A 20,609-nucleotide genomic window follows, 5' to 3' on the forward strand; every position below is an offset into this window, starting at 1 on the left:
GTAGTGGTGACTGTGAAACTATCATCAGTTGTTGTAGCCACCCATCTGGTTCACCAATATCCCTTCAGGGAAGGAAATCTGCTGCCCTGACCCGGCCTGGCCTACATGTGACTCCAGAGCCATAGGAATGTGGTTGACTTTCAACTGCCTTCTGAAATGGCCGAGCGAGACAGTTCAAGGGCAAGTCGGGCTGGGCACAAATGCTGGTCTTGTCTGCGACACCCACATCCCGTGAATGAATAAAGGAAAAATAATTGTGCACACACTTTTAATTCCATGCCCTCTGTCTGTCTGTCCTCCCAGCTGCAGAAAGTAGATCACATACAACATTGCAATTAAATAGCACAATTAGGCAGCGTGTTTACATTTTAACAGTTTTTCAATCCGGTCGCCTTTGCAGCTGTTTTTTAAGGAAATGGGTATCTATAAATGGGAAGTATCTGTGAATAAAATTCTGATCGTTGCTGACCATGTTCTCCAACGCACAAGGTGTAAGAATCTGTGGCAGTGAGAGATCTTGAAAAATATCAAATGACTATTAGGAATTGAAACACCCTAATGACTAGTATTATCATTCATTATGTATAGGATCCAGTGGGTACAATTGCTGCCTTTTGTTTTCTGTCAAACTTCAACACTGAAAGTGATGTGTGCATGATAGCATAATGAAATCGGCTGCAGATAATGGATTTGAAAATATGCAGAAAACCCTTTAGTGCATTTGGAACTGAACCAAGCCTACTCTGAAAGAATAGTCCCAGAATATATTAATGAATTATTCTATCCTCAAGATTCGATTTTTTTAATTCAGCTTTTTATAAATGTGAGACCAAAAGTTCATCTTTTTTCCCCTCCTTGTCTCACAGTTGATCTTTCTCTGTGTCTCAGACTGTTCTGTCCGTAGCTCAGGAATATATAAACCCTGCCTTTCACCAACAGTGACAAGTGGAGATAACACTCAAACAGTGCTGGCAAAGTGCCCACAGTTGGAAAGATTAGGTTGTGAACTTAAATGCAGAGAAGCACTGAAGACACAAAGGGTGGGGGCGTGGAATTCTACCCAAAAAATTTCCCGTAAAAATGAGTAAATCCCACCGTTATTTTCAGAACCAATCTCCCGCACTCTCTGAACTGCAGAGTGCCCCAGAGTGAATCACGCTGAAAATCAGTGGGCAGGGCCTATTCCCGCTGGAGAGGCCGGCAGCATAGCGCTGAGGGAGCCACTGCGCACGCACCGATCTGGCAGGGCCAAGATTGGGGCATGTCCAGTAGTCCCACACTGCTGGTCACCCAATCACTGGCCAACCCCACAATACCCGCATCACTGGCCCTACGAACGTGTCCGGGCCAACCTCAACCGCCTCCCTACCCCCCAGCCCACTTTGATGTTCCCCACTCATCTCCCGCAGCTCCAATTTCCCAATTCCGCCCCCTCCAACTGGCAGCTCTGACACCCCCCTTCCCTATAGTCCCACCCTCCTCTGCAGGCTGACTACCCCCTCACCCACCTTACCCCGATGGCCCAGCCCCAATCACTGGCTCCCCTCTCTCACCTCATGATCCCTATGCAGAGTGGTGGCAGGACCCCCCCAACCCTCACCGATCTCTCTCTCCAGAGGCCCCCTCCCCCCATTAGGCCCGGTCCCCTTGGCACTGTTCGATGCCTGGTGGGCAGTGCCAAAGTACCCACTACCACTTTGCCCCTTGGGCAATGCCAGGAGCCTGACCCTCTGGGGGGCCCCAATTGCCCCCACTTCATTTCAGCAGGATTGGGCCACCAGCTCCCCACAATTGGGGGGCTACTCTAAACCCCACTGGAGTGACCGCTGGTGGGAGGTGGGGAGGGGGGGGAACGGGAGGAGAGACAGTAATGGGTCAGGAATTTGCAGTACTGGACCCACTAATGATATTTAAAATCGATATTTGATTTGATTTATTATTGTCACGTATACTAGCATACAGTGAAAAGTATTGTTTCTTGAAAGCTAAACAGACAAAGCATACCGTTGCAGTTGTAAATGCGCCTAGTTTGGGGGCGTTTAAGAGATCCGTGGATAGGTTTATGGATGGAAAGGGATTGGTTTAGGTTAGAGGGTCATTGTTTTTTAACTGGTCGGCGCAACATCGTGGGCCGAAGGGCCTGTTCTGCGCTGTAATGTTCTATGTTCATAGAGAAGGGAACAAGGGAGTGCAGAATGCAGTTTTACATTCATAGCTAGGGTGTAGAGAAAGATCAACTTAAAGTGAGGCAGGTCCATTCAAAAGTCTGACAGCAGCAGGGAAGAAGCTGTTCTTGAGTCGGTCGGTACGGGACCTCAGACTTTTGTATCTTTTTCCCGAAGGAAGAGGGTGGAAGAGGGAATGTCCAGAATGCGTGGGGTCATTAATTATGCCGGCTGCTTTGCCGAGACAGTGGGAAGTGTAGACAGAGTCAATGGATGGGAGGCTGGTTCCGTGATGGATTGGGCTACATTGCAGTTCCTTGCAGTCTTGGGCAGAGCAGGAGCCCATACCAAGCTGTGATACAAACCAGAAAGAATGCTTTCTATGGGGCATTTGTAAAAATTGATCAGAGTCATAGCTGACATGCCAAATTCCCTTAGTCTTCTGAGAAAGTAGAGGCGTTGATGGACTTTCTTAACTATAGTGTTGGCACGGGGGGACAAGGACAGGTTGGTGGTGATTTAGATATCTAAAAACTTGAAGCTCTCGACCCTCCCTACTTCGTCCCTGTCGACGTAGACAGGGGCATGTCTTTAAATTAACATTTCCATAATTTATGCAGCTCCCGCTAGTTTCAGGCGCAGAGCTAACGGTGCTGGAAATTTGGCTGCCGGAGACTCACAGAGGCCGCAGTGCCCAATGGGGAGCAGCAAAATGGCCTCCGCTCGAGTCACCCAGCAGTGCAGTGGGATGGGAGAATCATCCCCAAGGATCCCGCAGTGACAGTTGGAGCATTAGGACACTTAGTAATAAACTGGTGTTGTTCAAACACAGTGTCACCCACCCTGAACCCATTGAAAGGCTGCTTTTAGATTGGGTTTGCTGGGGTCCAGTCTGGATTTTACCCTTGCCTGCTGTACATGCTCTCAGCAGCAGAGGGATGGACAGCCTCACCTTCTGCCTCACTCCTGACCCATCCTCCAAAAGTAAGCATGAATAAAGCATCCACTAGGCCCCCTGAGGCCTGTTGAGGTCACCACTTGAGGCACTAAATCCCCCTCCATTGCCACAATTTGCTGTTTTTCCATCAAGTATGGTGAAAGGCAGGAAGGAGGGGGTAGATCTTTTGGGACTAGCCCTGTGCGCATTGGGGCATAACCCCTCAGATCATAGCGACCCTTTTGTGCATCCCTATCTGCCCTCCAATCCACCACACCCCCACCTCCCAATCCCCCTTCCTGGGATGCCTGAGCCTCCCCATAGCCTCAGTTACCTGTCTCTGGCGTCCATGATATTTCTTGCTGGACCTTCTTCCCAGCAGCACCCATTGTTCCTGCCTGTGCTCCCCCAATCAGACTGGCTGACTGAACTCGAGGGCGTGGCTTCGTTCTGTTGAGAGGTGAAGGCCACCGGATCTCCTCGCTATAGCGGTAACATTTTTTCTAGGAGATGAGTGATACGCCCTCCTGAAAAGTCCAGCTCGTGTTTCCCTCTGTCTCTCTTTGCCTGTCATTGCCTTTTTTTATTCATTCATTCATGGCATGTGGGAATCACTGGCTGGGCCAACATTCATTGGCCATCCCTAATTCTCCCTAAGCTGAGTGTCTCGTTAAGCCATTTCAGAGAGTCAATCATATTGCTGTGGGTCTGGACTCTAGATGTAGGCCAGACCAGGTAAGGACAGCAGATTTCCTTTCCTAAAGGACATTCGTAAACCTTAACCTTGCTTTCTCATACACTGAACAGCACAGGGAGAGCTGTGTACACTAAACTGTGTGTTACACACAGGGGAGAGCTGTGTATACTGAACTGTGTGTTACACACAGGGGAGAGCTGTGTGTACTGAACTGTGTGTTACACACAGGGGAGAGCTGTGTGTACTGAACTGTGTGTTACACACAGGGGAGAGCTGTGTGTACTGAACTGTGTGTTACACACAGGGGAGAGCTGTGTACACTGAACTGTGTGTTACACACAGGGGAGAGCTGTGTATACTGAACTGTGTATTTAATTAGTGAGAAATTAATTCTAAATATAAGATGAATTGCAATGGATCTAGTGTGGAGATAAATAACAAATTTTTAAAATGGATTATCATGTGGATTGTCTGAAATGTTGATAGATTGAGGGACAATATGCACTTCCGGAGTGAATTGAGTGAACCCTTACCCTGGAGAAAGGGAGCTGGGTGTGGTATTTATGGGATTGCTGTGTGAAAGTACTAGTATCTTGGGCTGAATGGCCTCAGCATATTGCTCATTCTAATCCTCTGTCTGTGGAGATGCGTGTGTGGTTCTGGGCGTGGATTGTTTGCTGGGAGGAGGTCACATCCTGCGCACAAACGTACCAATTCAGAGCAGGAGTAGGCCATTCAGCCCATCCAGCCTGCTCCCCCATTCAGTAAGATCATTGGCTGATCTGATTGTAACTGACCCCAATTAACTTTCACCACCACCACCCCCCCAACCTCGTTAATCAGGAATCGGCCTTAAAAATATTCAAAGACTTTCTGCTTCCACTGCCTTTTGAGGAAGAGAGTTCCAGAGACTCAGCACCCACTGAGAGAAATGTTTCTTCCCGTCTCTGTCTAAAATGACTGATGCCATATTTTAGACAGTGATTCCCCCCCCTCCCCAATTCTAGATTCCCCCACAAGATGAAACATCCTCTCCACAGCCACCCTGTCAACATCCCTCAGGATCTTATTTTCCAATTAAATCGCCTTATTACTCTTCTAAACTCCAGTGGGTACGAACTTAGTCTGTGCAACCTTTCTTCGTAAAATAACTCACTCATTCCTGCTATCAGCCTAGTAAACCTTCTCTGAACTGCTTCTAATGTATTTACACATTCCCATTAAATAAGGAGACTAACACTATACACAATGCTCCAGATCTGGTCTCATCAATACCCTGTATAACTGAAGTATTACCTCCTTAGTTTTGTAATCAATTCCCCTCATATTAAACAATAACATTCTATTAGCTTTCCTAATTACTTGCTGGATAACCAGTGTTTTGTGATTTATGAACTAGGACACCCAGATCCTTCTGCCTCAGAGCTCTACAATCTCTCACCATTTAGATATTAAAAATCTTTTTGATCCTTCCTGTTAAGCTGGACAATTCCACATTCTACTCCATTTACTAGATCTTTGCCTATTCATGTAAGCTATCTATGTCACTTTGTAGCCTTAAGTCCCCTTCACAATTTACTTTCCTGCCTATCTTTGTGTCATCAATAAATTTAGCAGCCATGCCTCCAGCCCCTTCATGCATGTTACTTGCGGAAATTCTGAAAGGTTGAAGCTCTCGCACTGAACCATGTGACACATCACTGCCACATCCTTCTATCCAGAAAATGACCCATTCTGTCTGTAGAAGCTAGCCAATCATCTACGTCAAACATTTAGCATTATACCATTTCTGGGGATGATGGGATGTGTACATAGTGGACGGGTTGTATCTGAACAGAAATACGGCCAGCATCCTTGCAGGGAGGGTTTCTACTGCTGTTGGGAGTCGGGTGGGATCCTGAGAGAAGGTTCAGCAGGGGAAAATGCACAACTACAATTGGAAGAGATAGCAAGTGAGTCAGGAAGGCAGAGAGGTTATAGGCTGGGCAAGGCACAAGGGAGCTTGGCAAGACTGGATGGTATTTATTTTAATGCCAGGAATCTGACGAACAAGGCAGGTGAGTTGAGACACACATTAAAACATGGGGATTTGATGTCACTGACACATGCTGGAGAGAGGGTCAGGATTGGCAGTTCGATATTTCAGATATAGGATTGTCAGGCGAGACAGGGAAGGAGCTAAAAGAGGAGAGTGTTGTAATTTTGATCAGGAATCAATTACAGCAGTGAAGAGGGACGACATTTTAGAAAGCTCTTCAAATGAAGCCATATGGGGAGAACTTAAAAACCGAAAAGGAGCAAGCACATTGCTGGGAGTTTTCTATAGGCCCCCTAACAGTCAGAGAAATAGAAGAACAGATATGTAGACAAGTGTAGAGAATTGTAAAGATAATTGGACAATGATAGTGGGGAATTTCAACTTTCCCAACACTAACTGGAGTAGTCACAGTGTGAAAGGTTTGAAGGGAGTGGAATTCTTAAAATGCATCCAGGAGGATGTTTTAAACCATCATGTAGAAGATCCAACAGGGAAGGGGATGGTCCTGGACTTAATTTTGGGTAAGAAAGCTGGGCAAGTGGTTGAAGTATCAGTGGGGGAGCATTTTTCTGACAGCGGTTAGAACACAGTTAGGTTCAGGATTGTTATGGACAAGGATTGGCCAGAAATCAAAGATCTAAAGTGGGGGCAGGCTGTTTTAATAAGATCAGATATGAATCAGTTAAAGTCAACTAGGAACAGACACTTTTCTGTGATGGAATCCTGGGCTGCCTGTGAGAAAGAAATAGGGAGAAAACAGGGATAACATGTTCCAATAACGATAAAAGTGTGGGACCAGGAAATCCAGCGAGCTCTGGATATCGAGGGTCATACAGCTTTGGATAAAGAGAAAAACGGAGGCTTATGGTCGACATCAAGGACTCAAAACAACAGAAACCCTAGCGGAATATAGAATGTGCAAGAGGGAATGTGAAAAGGAAATTAGGAGAGTGAAAAGGGGACATGAAGGATACTAGCAAGTAGAATAAAGGAAAATCCTAAGTTATTTTACATGAACATTAAGGGTAATAAGATAACTAGGGAAAGGATAGGGCCCATTAAAGGCCACAGTGGTAATTAGTGTGTGGATCCGGGGTATGTTGGTAAGGTTCTACATGAATGCTTTGTGTTGGTGTTCACGAGTGAGAGAGACAATGTGGGTACAGAAATCAGGGAGAAGGACTGTGATATAATTAAAGAAATTAACATCAACAGAGGGGAGGTTCTGAGTGGTCTGGAGGCTTAATAGTGGATAAATCTCCAGGGCCAGATGAAATGCATCCCAGGTTGTTCAGTGAGGCAAGGGAGAAAATAGCAGGGCCGCTGGCAATAATTTTCAATTCCTCTCAGGCTTCGGGAGAGGTCCCAGAGGGCTGGAGGACAGTCAATGTGACCCTGCTATTCAGGAAGGGAGGAATGGATAAACCAGGAAACTACAGGCCAGTCAGTCTAACCTCAGGTGGGGAAACTGTTGGAAACAATTCTGAGAAAGAGAATTAATCTACATTTGGAGAGGCAGAGGTTAATCAAGAACAGTGAGCACGGTTTGTTCAGGGGAGGTTATGTCTGACCAGCTTGATTGAATGTTTCAAAGAGGTGACGAGGTGTGTAGATGAGGGCAGTGCTTTTGAGTGGTCCACTTGGACTTCGGCAAGGCTTTTGATAAGGTTCCATGGGGAGACTGATCGTGAAGGTAGGAGCCCACGAGATCCAAGGAAATTTGGCAAATTGGATCCAGAATTGTCTGAGTGGAGGAAGCGGAAGGTGATGGTCGAGGAGTGTTTTACTGATCTGGAAGACTGTGTCCAGTGAGGTCCCAAAGGGGTCAGTGTTGGGCCCTTGCTGTTTGTGGTTTATATAAATGATTTAGATTTGAATGTAGGAGAGTTGATCAGTAAGTTCGCGGATGATATGTAAATTAGCAGAGTGGTAAATAGTGAGGATAGCCTTAGATTACAGAAGGATAGAGACGGGCTGGTCAGCAGCAAATGGAACTCAATCTGGATAAGTGTGAGATGATGCACTTGGGCAGGACAAATAAGACAGGGGAATACATGATGAATGACAGGATCCTGGGAAGCACCGAGGGTCAGAGGGACCTTGGTGTGAATGGACACCAATCCCTTAAAGTAACAGGACAAATGGATAAAGGTTATGAAGACATATGGTATAATTGTCTTTATTAGCTGAAGCATCACATTTAAGTGCAAGAGATTTTGGTGGAATGACATAAAATGTTGATTAGGCCACAGTGAGAGCATTGTGTGTAGTTCTGGAATCCACATTGTCGGAGGGATGTGATAGCACTGGAAAGGGTGCAGAGGAGATTTACCAGGATGTAGCCTGGGCTGGAGAGTTTTAGTGATGAAGCGGGATTAGATAGACTGGAGTTGTGTTCCTTGGAGCAGAGGAGACTGAGGGGGAAATAATGGAGATGCATAAAATTATGAGGGACATAGATAGAATAGATAGAAAGAAACTTTTTCCCGTTGGTGGAGGGGTCAATGACTAGAGGAAGAGATTTAAAGTGAAAGGTTTAGAGGGGATATGATGAAAAACTTGTTCACCCAGAAGGTGGTGGGAATCTGGAACTCACTGCCTGAAAGGCTGGTGGAGGCAGAGACCCTCAGAACATTGAAGAATATTTAAATGTTCACTTGTGATGCCAATGCAGACAAGGACTGGGACAAGTGCTGGAAAATGGGATTAGGGTAGTTGGGTAGTTTGTCCTTGACTGGCACAGATGCGATGGGCTGAAGGGCCTTTTCCTGTGTGTAGGTCTCTATGACTCTATATTCAGCTCAGGTTTCGAGCCTCCTCCTAAATTCCAGTCCAGTTGCTGAGAATGCGACGACGGTCAGTCAGCAGTGACCACATTTCCAATCACAGCTCATTTTGTCATGATGTTATTTGTACCCGGAAGCAGTACAGTAAGGAACATGTGTCATTTGTTTGAAATGCCTGCAGAATCTGTAATTGTTGGTAAGAATGTTTGGAAAGGACTTTTCAGAGTTTGCACCAATTGAAAAGGGATCATTTCTTGGGTAATGTGAAATAAAGGTCCATGTGACCCGGCAAAGATTGACCTGGAAGCAATATCAACAGGGAGGAAGTTTATAGATTGATGCCATATGGCCAAAGAGGGCTATAGATGAGGAGCTGAGCAGTGAACCAATCAGCAGACAGATACAGACACAGAGCGAGCAGAGGCAGAAAGAGAAACATAGAGAAGATACACAGCACCCTGGAAAAGAGGTCAGTTTTACTGTTTGATGAAGAGGAGACAGGGGCTCTTGGCGGAATCTGTGCACTGGCTAAAATGGACTAAAACCTGAATAGCTCTTTGAACAGCTCAGAGACACTAAAGAATTGGGTGTTTTTCCAGAAGTGTCCAAAACATGAAATGGTTGGGTGAAATGGAAACCTAGGAAGTTACAGCTTCTGGACTGTTGTGCCCTGAGGGAGAAAGGGTTGGTGGTAGTGTTGCCTTGGCGATAACCATACCCATAAAATTTAAAGGTGAAAGCTGTTTTTAGGTAGGACTCCTGGCCTACTGTGCCTGAATAAAATTTAAGTTTATTATGTTTATTTTATTGGTCTCACCCGTGGTCTTACATTAACACTGCAATGAAGTTACTGTGAAAATCCCCTAAAAGTTCCCCAAAGAACAATACATTGTGGAACCATATAGCTATGTAATATTACATTTACCCAGGGAGAGATGTGGGTGCTTGTGGCTGTGGAAGATGTATTTTTGTGTGTCGGCTATTGAAAGTGAAACTTGGGTGACACAGTGGCACAGGGGTTAGTGCTGCTGCCTCATAGCGCCAAGGACCCAGGTTCAATCCCCAGCTTGGGTCACTCTCTGTGTGGAGTTTACACATTCTCCCCGTGTCTGCGTGGGTTTTTTCCAGGTGTTCCGATTTCTTTCCACAGTCTGAAAGAAGTGCTGGTTAGGGTGCATTGACCTGAACAGGTGCTGGATTGTGGCGACTAGGGGAATTTTGCAGTAACTTCATTGCAGCGTTAATGTAAGCCTTACTTGTGATGCTAGTAAATAAACTTTTATCTTTATTTGAGGTATCCTTTCCTCTTAATTCATTTGAATTTGCCTTGGTTCTGATTAATGTTCAAGTAAAAGTTACAAAAAGGGAAATCTTGTTGGTAATTTTATCGATTTGGGTGTTTTGGAGTAAAATTATTTTTTTCACTAATGCTTCTCCCTGCGTGGATGATGATATCATTGTTTCGAAGTTGATATGGTGCCAGGATTTGGAAGTTCTGGCATTTTAGTTTCGAAATGGAAAACATTTTTTTAAAATTTCAATATGAAGTAGCTTCACAACATCCCTGATGCAAAAATCATCAGGAAAGTGTAAGTTTAAAATGCAAGTTTCTTTCTGAATTCTGGAAGATGGATCTAAAGTTTTGCAGTTTCAGATTCACATGTAAATAAAAGAATCTGCATTTCTATAGCACCTTTACAACCTCAGCACATAGTAAAGCATTTTGTCAATACTATACTGGCCAGTGAAATATTATTGAAGAATACTTTCAATGTCAGAAATGTAACTGACATTTCATGCACAGCAGAAACCTACAAACAGCAAGGAGATGAATAAACAGACCATCTGTTTTACTGCCTATTGGTGAGGGAGAAATATTGTTCAGGGTGCCACGGAGATCTTCCCTGAATGATGAATGTGACCTGGCACAATATGTATTAGTTGGAATCAAAGGACAGTACAAGAGGTCCCAGGAGCCATTAAGAAAGGTTAAAAGGTTGTTTAGAATAGAAGTGATAAAGCTAAGAAAAGGCCATTTGGCCCAGCCAATCCACACTGGCACTTGTGATTCACATCAGCTTAACCCAGCAGCTGGAGGTATATTTAAGCTTCAATAGGAGACAAATGTGGTGAAAGCTTCCAGCCGTGGTTTGCCGTAGCAGCAAACAGCCTGGTGAGATTGGCAGTGTTACACCCGAGTCCTGGCAGGAACTTGATGAAACAACCGCATTCATACAGTTTAATCAGAGAGTTAGAAATTACCACAAGCCACTCCTCACTAAAGGGCATTTTTACAGCAGTAACGACCCTATCAGTGTCTGAAGGTCGAAAAGTTCAAACGTTGAAGAGTCCTTGGATTTACGGTTGGTAACATGTTGAAACCGATGGAAGGAAAACATTTCTTACTCGCCACAAACTCAGGACTGTACAGCGTTAAATTATCAAATCACCCAGAATAATGAACCTCCACATCAAACCACACCAAGCTAACAGAGTGAGAATTGGGGAAATTTATCCCACTTTCACCTGCGATTCATTTTCATGATGTGGAGGTGCTGGGGTTGGACTGGGGTGGGCACAGTAAGAAGTCTCATAACACCAGGTTAAAGTCCAACAAGTTTATCTGGTAGCTGAGAGAGGGCTGCGTTCCGAAAGCTCGTGCTACCAAATAAACCAGCTGGTCTTTAACCTGGTGATGTGACACTTCTTACTGGACCCAGTTTCAGTCTAGGAGCAATAAAAATTGGACACAGAATGGACTCGAACATTGCAGCAAACCCTCAGAAACAGAATATTATTCATACACTCTGATGAATTGGAAGTGAGACTTCCCAGAGTAAACGTCCCAATACTCTGTACTCAAAGGAAGTTACAGCACTGAGCTGTAGTTATCCCAGATTCAATCCCTGGTCTGTGCAAGGTTTCCCAACAGGAAGGAGCAAAACACAGGCCTTGCTCATTATCCAGGGAGCTGAAAATAAAAAAAAATATTGAGTGAGAACAGGACAAAGAACATAGTACAAACTCTTCTGGGCATCAATCTTTAAAGGAGGGGTAGAGATGGGAACAATGGAAAATTAGAGATAAGAGGCAACTCCTGAGGTAAGGACAACCTGTGACTCCTACACGAGGTCAGGATAACTCCTACCTGATGGTCAGGATGAATAGCTGATAACTTCCTATCTTAATCAGCACTGGGGTCGCCAACTCTGGCTAGACAGATTCTTGGAGGTGTCATTAAGTGACCCCTGACCTCTAGCTGCCTTGCCCCAACGCTCTGTACCATTAAATGTCTGTCTCACTTGACAGTCGTTATCTGCAGGTTGGGATTTGGTGTTAGGCTCACTGCTGGAATGGGGCATGTCTCTACACATTCGTAAAATTATCAGTACAGTGTATGTGACCCTGAGAAACAATTCTGTTAGCAATCAGAAGGCCAACCTTCCCACCTTTACTCTGTTGTTAAAAAGCGAACCAATATCAGCTGTCCTCAAACATCGCTGTAATTGCCTTGTTTGGACTTCATCAAGATTTAGAAAAGTTTCCAACAACTCAAGAGATCTCTTTAATTGTAATGTAGATATTTCTGATTGTAAAAGTGAAACAGAGTCTGCTTTAACGAAACTCTAAATTAATTCTTTGCCAGTTCTGTCATTTCCAATGGAACTTCCATTGATTCATTATCCGATGGAACCCTTACGGCAGGACCCCCCATAGTTCAGGCTCGCCACCAAGTGTATGTCAAGGCAGTCATTCTGGTTAGTCCAAGTTCTACACTCATTCTGGCCTTGTCTTTGGCCAATACGTGCACGTAACAGCCTGGGGCTGTTGAGCAGTTGTCAGAGCTCAGATTTCTGCCTTGGCCACTGATGTCCAGGTCGGTCACATTATCACCAGCTGTAGCCCCAGCTGTGACCAGTCACAGTACGACATGATGGAGTGAAACCTGGGGCCTGTCTCCACTTGGTCCAACGAAACATAACAAGGCCTCAGAGAGGGTGCAGAATGGTGGCAGCAAGGAGGGACTTCAGTGAACGTAGAGAGACTGGAGGAGTTGGGACTGTTCTCCTTAGAGCAGAGAAATAACTTCCGAGAGGCCAGTGTCCCCTCACCAAAACTTTTTAAAATTTTTTTTTTACTTCATTCCAATCCAATCAAGTCAAATTAAAGCCAATTCAGAGTCCCAACAAGTTGGGACATTCCCGATCCAAGCTGACAAGACAGGGCTCTCACCTCCTGTCTCGGGCTTGATCTACATGATCCAAGCTGATTGGAGCAGGTGCAGCTCCTCCTCCAAGGCTCGATCTCATTTGCATCTTAGCCAAAAGACCAAGACGCCGCTTTTAAAAATTGCTTCAAAAGAAGCTGAAATATGACCCAGTGACTCCAACCAAGTGCAGCATGTCAACACTACACTTGATCTTAGCCAAAAGGCCGAGATATAGAAATGCAATACTGAAGACAGCTACATCCGGGCACAGAGTATTCGCTCTGAGTACTGGTGACCCCGACGCTATGGGCCTTATTTTACCGTTGTGGGTGTGAGAATGTGGGAATGTCGGGGGACAGGCCATTAACCTGATCCACACAGATTGCCACTTTACTGAAACCCAGGAATGGCGGTGACCCAATTCGCACCCAAAACGGGCGAAACAGCGATTTAAATGTATTTGCATGTATTTAAATGGAATTAATGAACTGTCCGCCCAACTTTATCAGCATTTCCCCCTTTACCACCGCATTTACCAACCCAGAACCGCACCGAAATGAACCTGCTGAATAAAAGTCTGAATCGGACCCTCCAGCTGCTGCAGAGCGGGTTCAGAGCTTCCAACGGCTCCCTGACTCAGATCAATGGTGGGGGGGGGACGTCAGGGAGGTGGGTCAGATCATTCTCTAGTTTGGGGGGGAAGGGGGGGAGTGAGGCCAGATCGTTGTCTGGTGGTGGGGGGGGGGGGGGAGGAGGAGGAGGAGGTGGGTCAGATGTATCTCTGGTGGGGAAGGGGGTGGAAAGGAGGCCCGATCGTTGTCTGGTGGTGGGGGGGAGGGGATGCTGATCATTGTCTGGTTGGGGGGGGGGGGGGCCGCAGAGGGGGGGCTGATCATTATCTGATGGGGAGGGAGAAGGAGGCGGGTCAGATGTTCCTCTGCTCGTTTCGGTCGTGCTAAGCACCGCCCACAGCACGAATGGGATCCGTGATTTATTTTCCAGGCTGAGTGCGTATGGGGGATCCTGAAAGCAGATTTCCAAGTCGGACCTGAATTGCGCCCAGATTCAGCACTTAGGATCAAAATGGTGAAATCAGGCCCTATATGTCTCTGTAGAGCTCCCTGACTGGGCAGCATTAATACGCCCCAATTAGGAAGCTCATATTTCAACAGGTCCAATTCCAAGAAGATTAAGGGGAGGTTTGATAGAGTTGTTCAAAATTAGGAATGGTTTGAGAGAGTAGGAAGAAATAGTTCCTTGTGGTTGGATGGTAATAAATGCTGCCCTTAGTGACACCCACACCCCAATAATGAATCAAATAGAGAGGGGCTGATAAGCAGAGGACACCAAGCTAAGGGAATTGGCAAAAGAAGCAGAGGTAGGATGATCAAACTGTTTCAAAGCAGAAGTTGTTGTGACCTGGAAGGTTCTGCCTGAAAGAGTGATGGAAGCTGAGTCGACAATAACTTTGAAAATGGAAGTGGATAAATATTTATAAGGGAGGAAATGGCCATGGGGCAGTACAGGGCAACGGGATTACTTAGCTCTGACTGAATGGCCGCCTCCCATGTTACCTCATTCTATGATTGAAGAGCTGGGGTTTTTAGCTTGCAGACAGGGGTTGGCGTGTTACTGAGCTGTAGGACGGGTTGGCGTGTTACTGAGCTTGCGGACAGGGGTTGGCGTGTTACTGAGCTTGCGGACAGGGGTTGGCGTGTTACTGAGCTTGCGGACAGGGGCTGGTGTGTTACTGAGCTGTAGGACGGGTTGGCGTGTTACTGAGCTTGCGGACAGGGGCTGGCGTGTTACTGAGCTTGCAGATTGGCTAGGAGGGAGTTGAAGAGGGAGTTAAGAAGGGCTAGAAGAGGGCATGAGATGACTTTGGCTGATAGGATTAAGGAGAATCCTAAGGCGTTCTATAGGTATGTCAAGAACAGAAGGTTGGTCAGGGCAAGATTAGGGCCAGTTACAGACAGTAGGGGGAAGTTGTGTGTGGAACCGGAAGAGATTGGAGAGGCATTGAACCATTATTTCTCTTCGGTGTTCACGCAGGACGATATGAATGTAGCTGAGGAGGTCACTGGGGTGAAGGGGTGTAAAATAGAAAGTATTGTAGTTGATACAGAGGATGTGTTGGATATTCTAGATGGGTTGAAAATAGATAAGTCCCCTGGTCCAGACGGGATTTACCCTAGGATTCTATGGGAGGCAAGAGAGGTGATTGCAGAGCCACTGGCTCTGATCTTCAGGTCGTCGTTGGTCTCTGGTATAGTACCGGAAGATTGGAGGACAGCGAATGTTGTCCCATTGTTTAAGAAGGGGAACAGAGACTTCCCTGGGAATTATAGACCAGTGAGTCTTACTTCTGTAGTGGGCAAGGTTTTAGAAAGAATTATTAGGGATAGGATTTATAGTTATTTGGAGAGTAATGAATTGATTAGAGATAGTCAGCATGGTTTTGTAGCGGGAAGGTCGTGCCTTACTAACCTTATTGAGTTCTTTGAGAAGGTGACCAAAGAGGTGGATAGGGGTAAGGCAGTAGATGTGGTATATATGGATTTTAGTAAGGCGTTTGATAAGGTTCACCATGGTATGCTTCTGCAGAAAATGCAGATGTATGGGATTGGTGGTAATTTAGGTACTTGGATCAGGAATTGGTTAGCAGATAGGAGACAGAGGGTGGTGGTTGATGGTAATTATTCATCATGGAGTTCGGTTACGAGTGGTGTGCCTCAGGGATCTGTTTTGGGGCCACTGCTGTTTGTAATCTTTATTAATGATCTGGATGAGGGTATAGTTGGGTGGATTAGTAAGTTTGCTGATGACACCAAAGTCGGAGGTGTGGTAGATTGTGAGGAAGGGTGTCGAAGTTTGCAGGGTGACTTGGACAGGTTGCAGAGCTGGGCTGCGAGGTGGCGGATGGAGTTTAATGCGGAGAAGTGTGAGGTAATCCATTTCGGTAGGAATAACAGATGTGTTGAGTATAGGGCTAACGGGAGGACTTTGAATAGAGTGGAGGAGCAGAGGGATCTAGGTGTATGTGTACATAGATCCCTGAAAGTTGGGAATCAAGTAGATAAGGTTGTTAAGAAGGCGTACGGTGTCTTGGCATTTATTGGTAGGGGGATTGAATTTAGGAGTCGCAGCGTCATGTTGCAACTGTACACAACTCTGGTGCGGCCGCACTTGGAGTACTGTGTGCAGTTCTGGTCCCCACATTACAGGAAGGATGTGGAGGCTTTGGAGAGGGTGCAGAGGAGGTTTACCAGGATGTTGCCTGGTATGCAGGGGAGGTCCTATGAGGAGAGACTGAGGGATTTGGGGTTGTTTTCACTGGAAAGAAGGCGGCTAAGAGGGGATCTTATAGAAACATATAAGATGATTAGAGGTTTAGATAGGGTGGATGGTGATAGCCTGTTTCCTCGGATGGAGAAATCTAGCACGAGGGGGCATGGCTTTAAATTAAGGGGGGGTAGTTATAGGACGGATGTCAGGGGCAGGTTCTTTACCCAGAGGGTGGTGAGGGACTGGAATGCCCTGCCTGCTGCAGTTGTAAATGCGCCTAGTTTGGGGGCGTTTAAGAGATTGGTGGATAGGTTTATGGACGAAAAGGGATTGGTTTAGATTAGTGGGTCAATGTTTTTTTTTAAAAAATAAGACTGGTCGGCGCAACATTGTGGGCCGAAGGGCCTGTTCCGCGCTGTAATGTTCTATGTTCTATGTTCTATGACAGGGGCTGGCGTGTTACTGAGCTTGCGGACAGGGGCTGGCGTGTTACTGAGCTTGCGGACAGGGGCTGGCGTGTTACTGAGCTTGCGGACAGGGGCTGGCGTGTTACTGAGCTTGCGGACAGGGGCTGGCGTGTTACTGAGCTTGCGGACAGGGGCTGGCGTGTTACTGAGCTTGCGGGCAGGGGCTGGCGTGTTACTGAGCTTGCGGACAGGGGCTGGCGTGTTACTGAGCTTGCGGGCAGGGGCTGGCGTGTTACTGAGCTTGCGGACAGGGGCTGGCGTGTTACTGAGCTGTAGGTGGATGGTGACTAATAGATTCTCTTTCTCAATCATCCCCCTTCCAGGTTTTAAGCCATGATGGTGGAATCTGCATCAGAGGCAATACGAAGCACTTCAGCCAATCAAAATGGAGTTAGTAGTTTAAACAGCCAGTCAGACGGTGGAGGGCGAGAAGGTGGTTCCAATGGGGATGCCAATGGGGAAGTGAGTCCCGTGGAACTGTTGCACCTGCAGCAACAACAAGTCCAGGTAGGTGCATTGCTCTTCCTCTTACTCACTGTGCTGTAAACACTGAGTAGAAATGTAATCTCATCTCCCAGGGTTGGACACGTCCAGCATTAGACCCAGTCTGGACCCTGAACCAGAGCTGGCTCAGAGAGTTGGTAACAAGTTGTTAATAAGTCTGTACTTATGATGATAGCTCAGCTAATAGCTGACGTCGGGACATTGCCAGGGCCACCTTGGCAGGTGAGTTCAGAGTTGTGTGGCATTGAAAATGATGCATCAGGAATGCTCCTCCTTTCGTCCATTTTGCTGTCACTTCTTGCATTTATGTATAGGAAGAATACACCATGGTTTTCTGCCCATTGTGATTGGCTGTCAGGTGATGTGTTTGTGGTTGTGTTTGTACATGCGCGGGTCCGTACCTCCCAGAAACTGCCCAAAATCCTGCTGATAGTTCAGGGTGGCCGGTGGCACAGTGGTTAGCACTGCTGCCTCACAGCACCAGGACCCAGGTTCAACTCCCGGCTCAGGTCACTGTCTGTGTGGAGTTTGCACATTGTCCCTGTGTCTGCATGGGTTTCCTCCGGGTGCTCCAGTTTCCCCCCACAGTCTGAAAGACGTGCTGGTTAGGTGGATGCTGAATCTGGGCGTGATGCAGATCCGACTTAGAAACCTGCTTTTAGGATTCCCCATGCGCTCTCAGCCTGAAAAAACATCTCCAGTCCGTTCGCGCTGTGGGTGGGATTTAGCACGGCCGAAACGATCAGAGCTCTGAACTGCGCATGCACAGTGAGAAAAGAAATTGGAAAAGTGCGCCCATGTCAGATTGCTCCCAGGCGGAGAAAGCAGCAGTGATAGTCCCCATAGACATCTCCCCACCCCCACAGAAATCACTGTACCCCTTATCTACCCCCCCCCCCACTACCCACATACATCACTGTCCCACTTACCCACCCCCCTCCCCACTTCCCACACACATCGCTGTCCCCCTTATCCACCGCCCTCCCACTAATCAGACCGATTACCACCCTTGCCCCCTCTCCCGCTGAGTGACAGCAGACCCCCTGCTCCCCCCCACCCTGATATCTGCGCGGACATGGGCACGAATCGCGTTAATGGCCTCACACCCGACTTCACCATGCTTTTGACACAATGTTAAAATCGGGCCCATTATGTGTGGCACACATTGCAGTTCCTTTCATTCTGTTCACACTGTGTCTGGAATGTTCAATCTCGCATCCCTCACTGTGCCTTTCCTGCTGTTTGGATCTTGCATCCCCTCAGAACTGAGTTGGATTGATCTTAATCTTGGATTTCATCCAGTGATATTTGCTGAAGTTTAGATTTGACCTGAACCCCATTCCTACATTTCCTCTTGTTCACCTTGGCCTGGAACCAGAAGCAAACCTTTTGAGTCAGGCTCACAGATCTGATCCAACAAGCCAGCGCCAGCCAAGTACAGATTGGGACTGTTCCTTCACTGTTCGAAGTGTGTGTCTTGCAGACTCTGGTAAAAGGATGTACGTATGTGTCGGGCACTGAATGAGCACCCTTCACAGTCTCTGTGCGAGCTGTCAGCCACTGGAGGATATCCTACCCTTACCAGGTATCTCGCCTGGGTAACTGTGATGTGAACAGTGAGGGCCAATTGTCGGCTGCTATCAAATATCTCACCAAGCTGACTTACTTGGTCAATGGAGAACAGCAACATCCCAGAGAATTTGTACCAGAAAAAAGACAAGAGCTCCATTGATACTGTGCCTTTCCCAGTTTCAGGAATACCAAGGGCATTGCGGCCAATGGGATTTGTCAGCCAATTTGCACACAACCTGATCCCACAAGAATCCACGCAGTGCTGGTCAGATGATCTCTTTTTGATGTTGGCTGAGGGATAATTACTTGGAGAACTTTCCTGCTCTTGTTAAATAGCATCATCGAACCTCACCCATCAGAGGCAGAGCCTCAGTTTAAACACTCATCTGAAAGGCAGCATCTCTGACAGTGTGACACTCCCCCAGCGCTACACTAGGATTGTGAAAACCTTCAATCCTCTGACTCTGAGGCAAGGGTGTTAACCATTGGACCATTGCTGAAGCTTTGAACTTACAAGTGTGAGCATTATTGGTGACTTTGGGTCGATAGAAAAGGGCCTCACCAGGAGCTGTGTAAACCTTTGTTGAATATAATTGCTGTAGGTTTGAATCATCCTTGTTGGGCCACTGGGACAGGAGAAGGCCATTCAGCCCCTCAAACCTGCTGAGGGCTTGGGCATTGTGTTTATAAAGGGCACTCCCTCAATGGCCAGCAGCTGCCCAATCAAGAGGGCCTCCACAACCACACCCCCTCCCCTGGCCTGTAAGAACACCCCATGCATTGAGATCTCCACCCACTGTTAAAGTACCAGCCACTCAGGAAGAGGCATGAACTGAAGGAGCTCAGTTGGCCTCGGGGGAGGGAGAGAGGGTCACGGGTCACCTTCCCCATTATTAATAAAAGGCTAACAAGCAGCCAGAAAGCAAACCACAATTCGCCATCCCCTGGCTGATTTTACCCCAACCCTCTGTGACCTTCTGAGCGTGGTTACTGATACCTTGCAGTTTGTGTCCAGATAGGAAGTGGGGGAAATAATCAAAGTCATCAGACTTGTACTGTTGGTAGTAAGAAGCTGAAGTGAATAATGGCGGGAATGATCACCCTGAGAGATTGTTGAGTGTTGAAGATGTGAAGTAAGTGTAGTTTCTTGGGGGAATACAGCACATACAGAGGAGGTCTCTGGGAGACTGAGTGAGAATGAAGGTCAGCTAATGAATAATGGAGTGGGGCTATTTCACAAGCAGAATTGAAAGCTCCATCATCACCTTTCCCAGTTATCCACCACCGATTCAGAGATCTGAGCCCAATCTACAAAGAACAAAGAAAAGTACAGCACAGGAACAGGCCCTTCAGCCCTCCAATCCTGTGCCAATCCTGATGCCACAACTAAACTAAAAATCAAACCTCCTGCCCTCACTCTGTCCATATCCCTCTATTCCCTCCCTGTTCACGTACACATTCAGATGACTCTTAAATTTTGCTAACATGTCTCTGCTTCCACCATCCTCTAATGCATTGCCCTATCACCTTCATGAAAAGGTGAGGTATTGGTCAATGTTTTCACCCCAGTCTGGGGGAGTTAACATCTGAAGGGATCGGCCAGTGTGAGCCAGGTAGAAAAGCAATCACTCCGAAATGGAAACCTTCTCTTCGAAAGCAGGCTGCCTGTTTGAAGCTGGACAGAGAGGTGGCCATGCTGGATGTCATTTTGTCAGGACGTGATGATGAAACTCTGAGCAGCATAGCTCATTACTCGGACATGACCATTTCCTGCACTCTTTCAGAATGGTCAAACAATCTTCATCACATCAATTTACTGCCCAGAATTAAACAGCGGCAGTGAATAATGCAGTATTATCAGCACTTACGATGTACACCAAGCAACTGGACTACTCCAAACGAAAGTGGTATTTCAGATATTGCTTCACTTCCTCTCTCATTCTGTAAT

The 20,609-nt window shown here is 46.6% G+C and overlaps 1 protein-coding gene across 3 annotated transcripts in view; it reads left to right on the forward strand.

Annotated features, from left to right (window-relative positions):
- Positions 1-20,609, forward strand: part of foxp4 (forkhead box P4) — a 339,940-nt gene that overhangs the window by 70,135 nt on the left and 249,196 nt on the right. For all 3 annotated transcript variants that reach the window (XM_080210242.1, XM_080210241.1, XM_080210243.1), the window contains exon 2: positions 16,909-17,092. In XM_080210242.1, the coding sequence (XP_080066368.1) occupies positions 16,919-17,092 (174 nt within the window). In that variant the 5' untranslated portion in view covers positions 16,909-16,918. The remainder of the gene's footprint in view (positions 1-16,908; positions 17,093-20,609) is intronic.

Source organism: Carcharhinus amblyrhynchos, chromosome 22 (genome assembly GCF_965287045.1).
Source record: "Carcharhinus amblyrhynchos chromosome 22, sCarAmb.v2.hapA, whole genome shotgun sequence".
Taxonomy (NCBI): domain Eukaryota; kingdom Metazoa; phylum Chordata; class Chondrichthyes; order Carcharhiniformes; family Carcharhinidae; genus Carcharhinus; species Carcharhinus amblyrhynchos.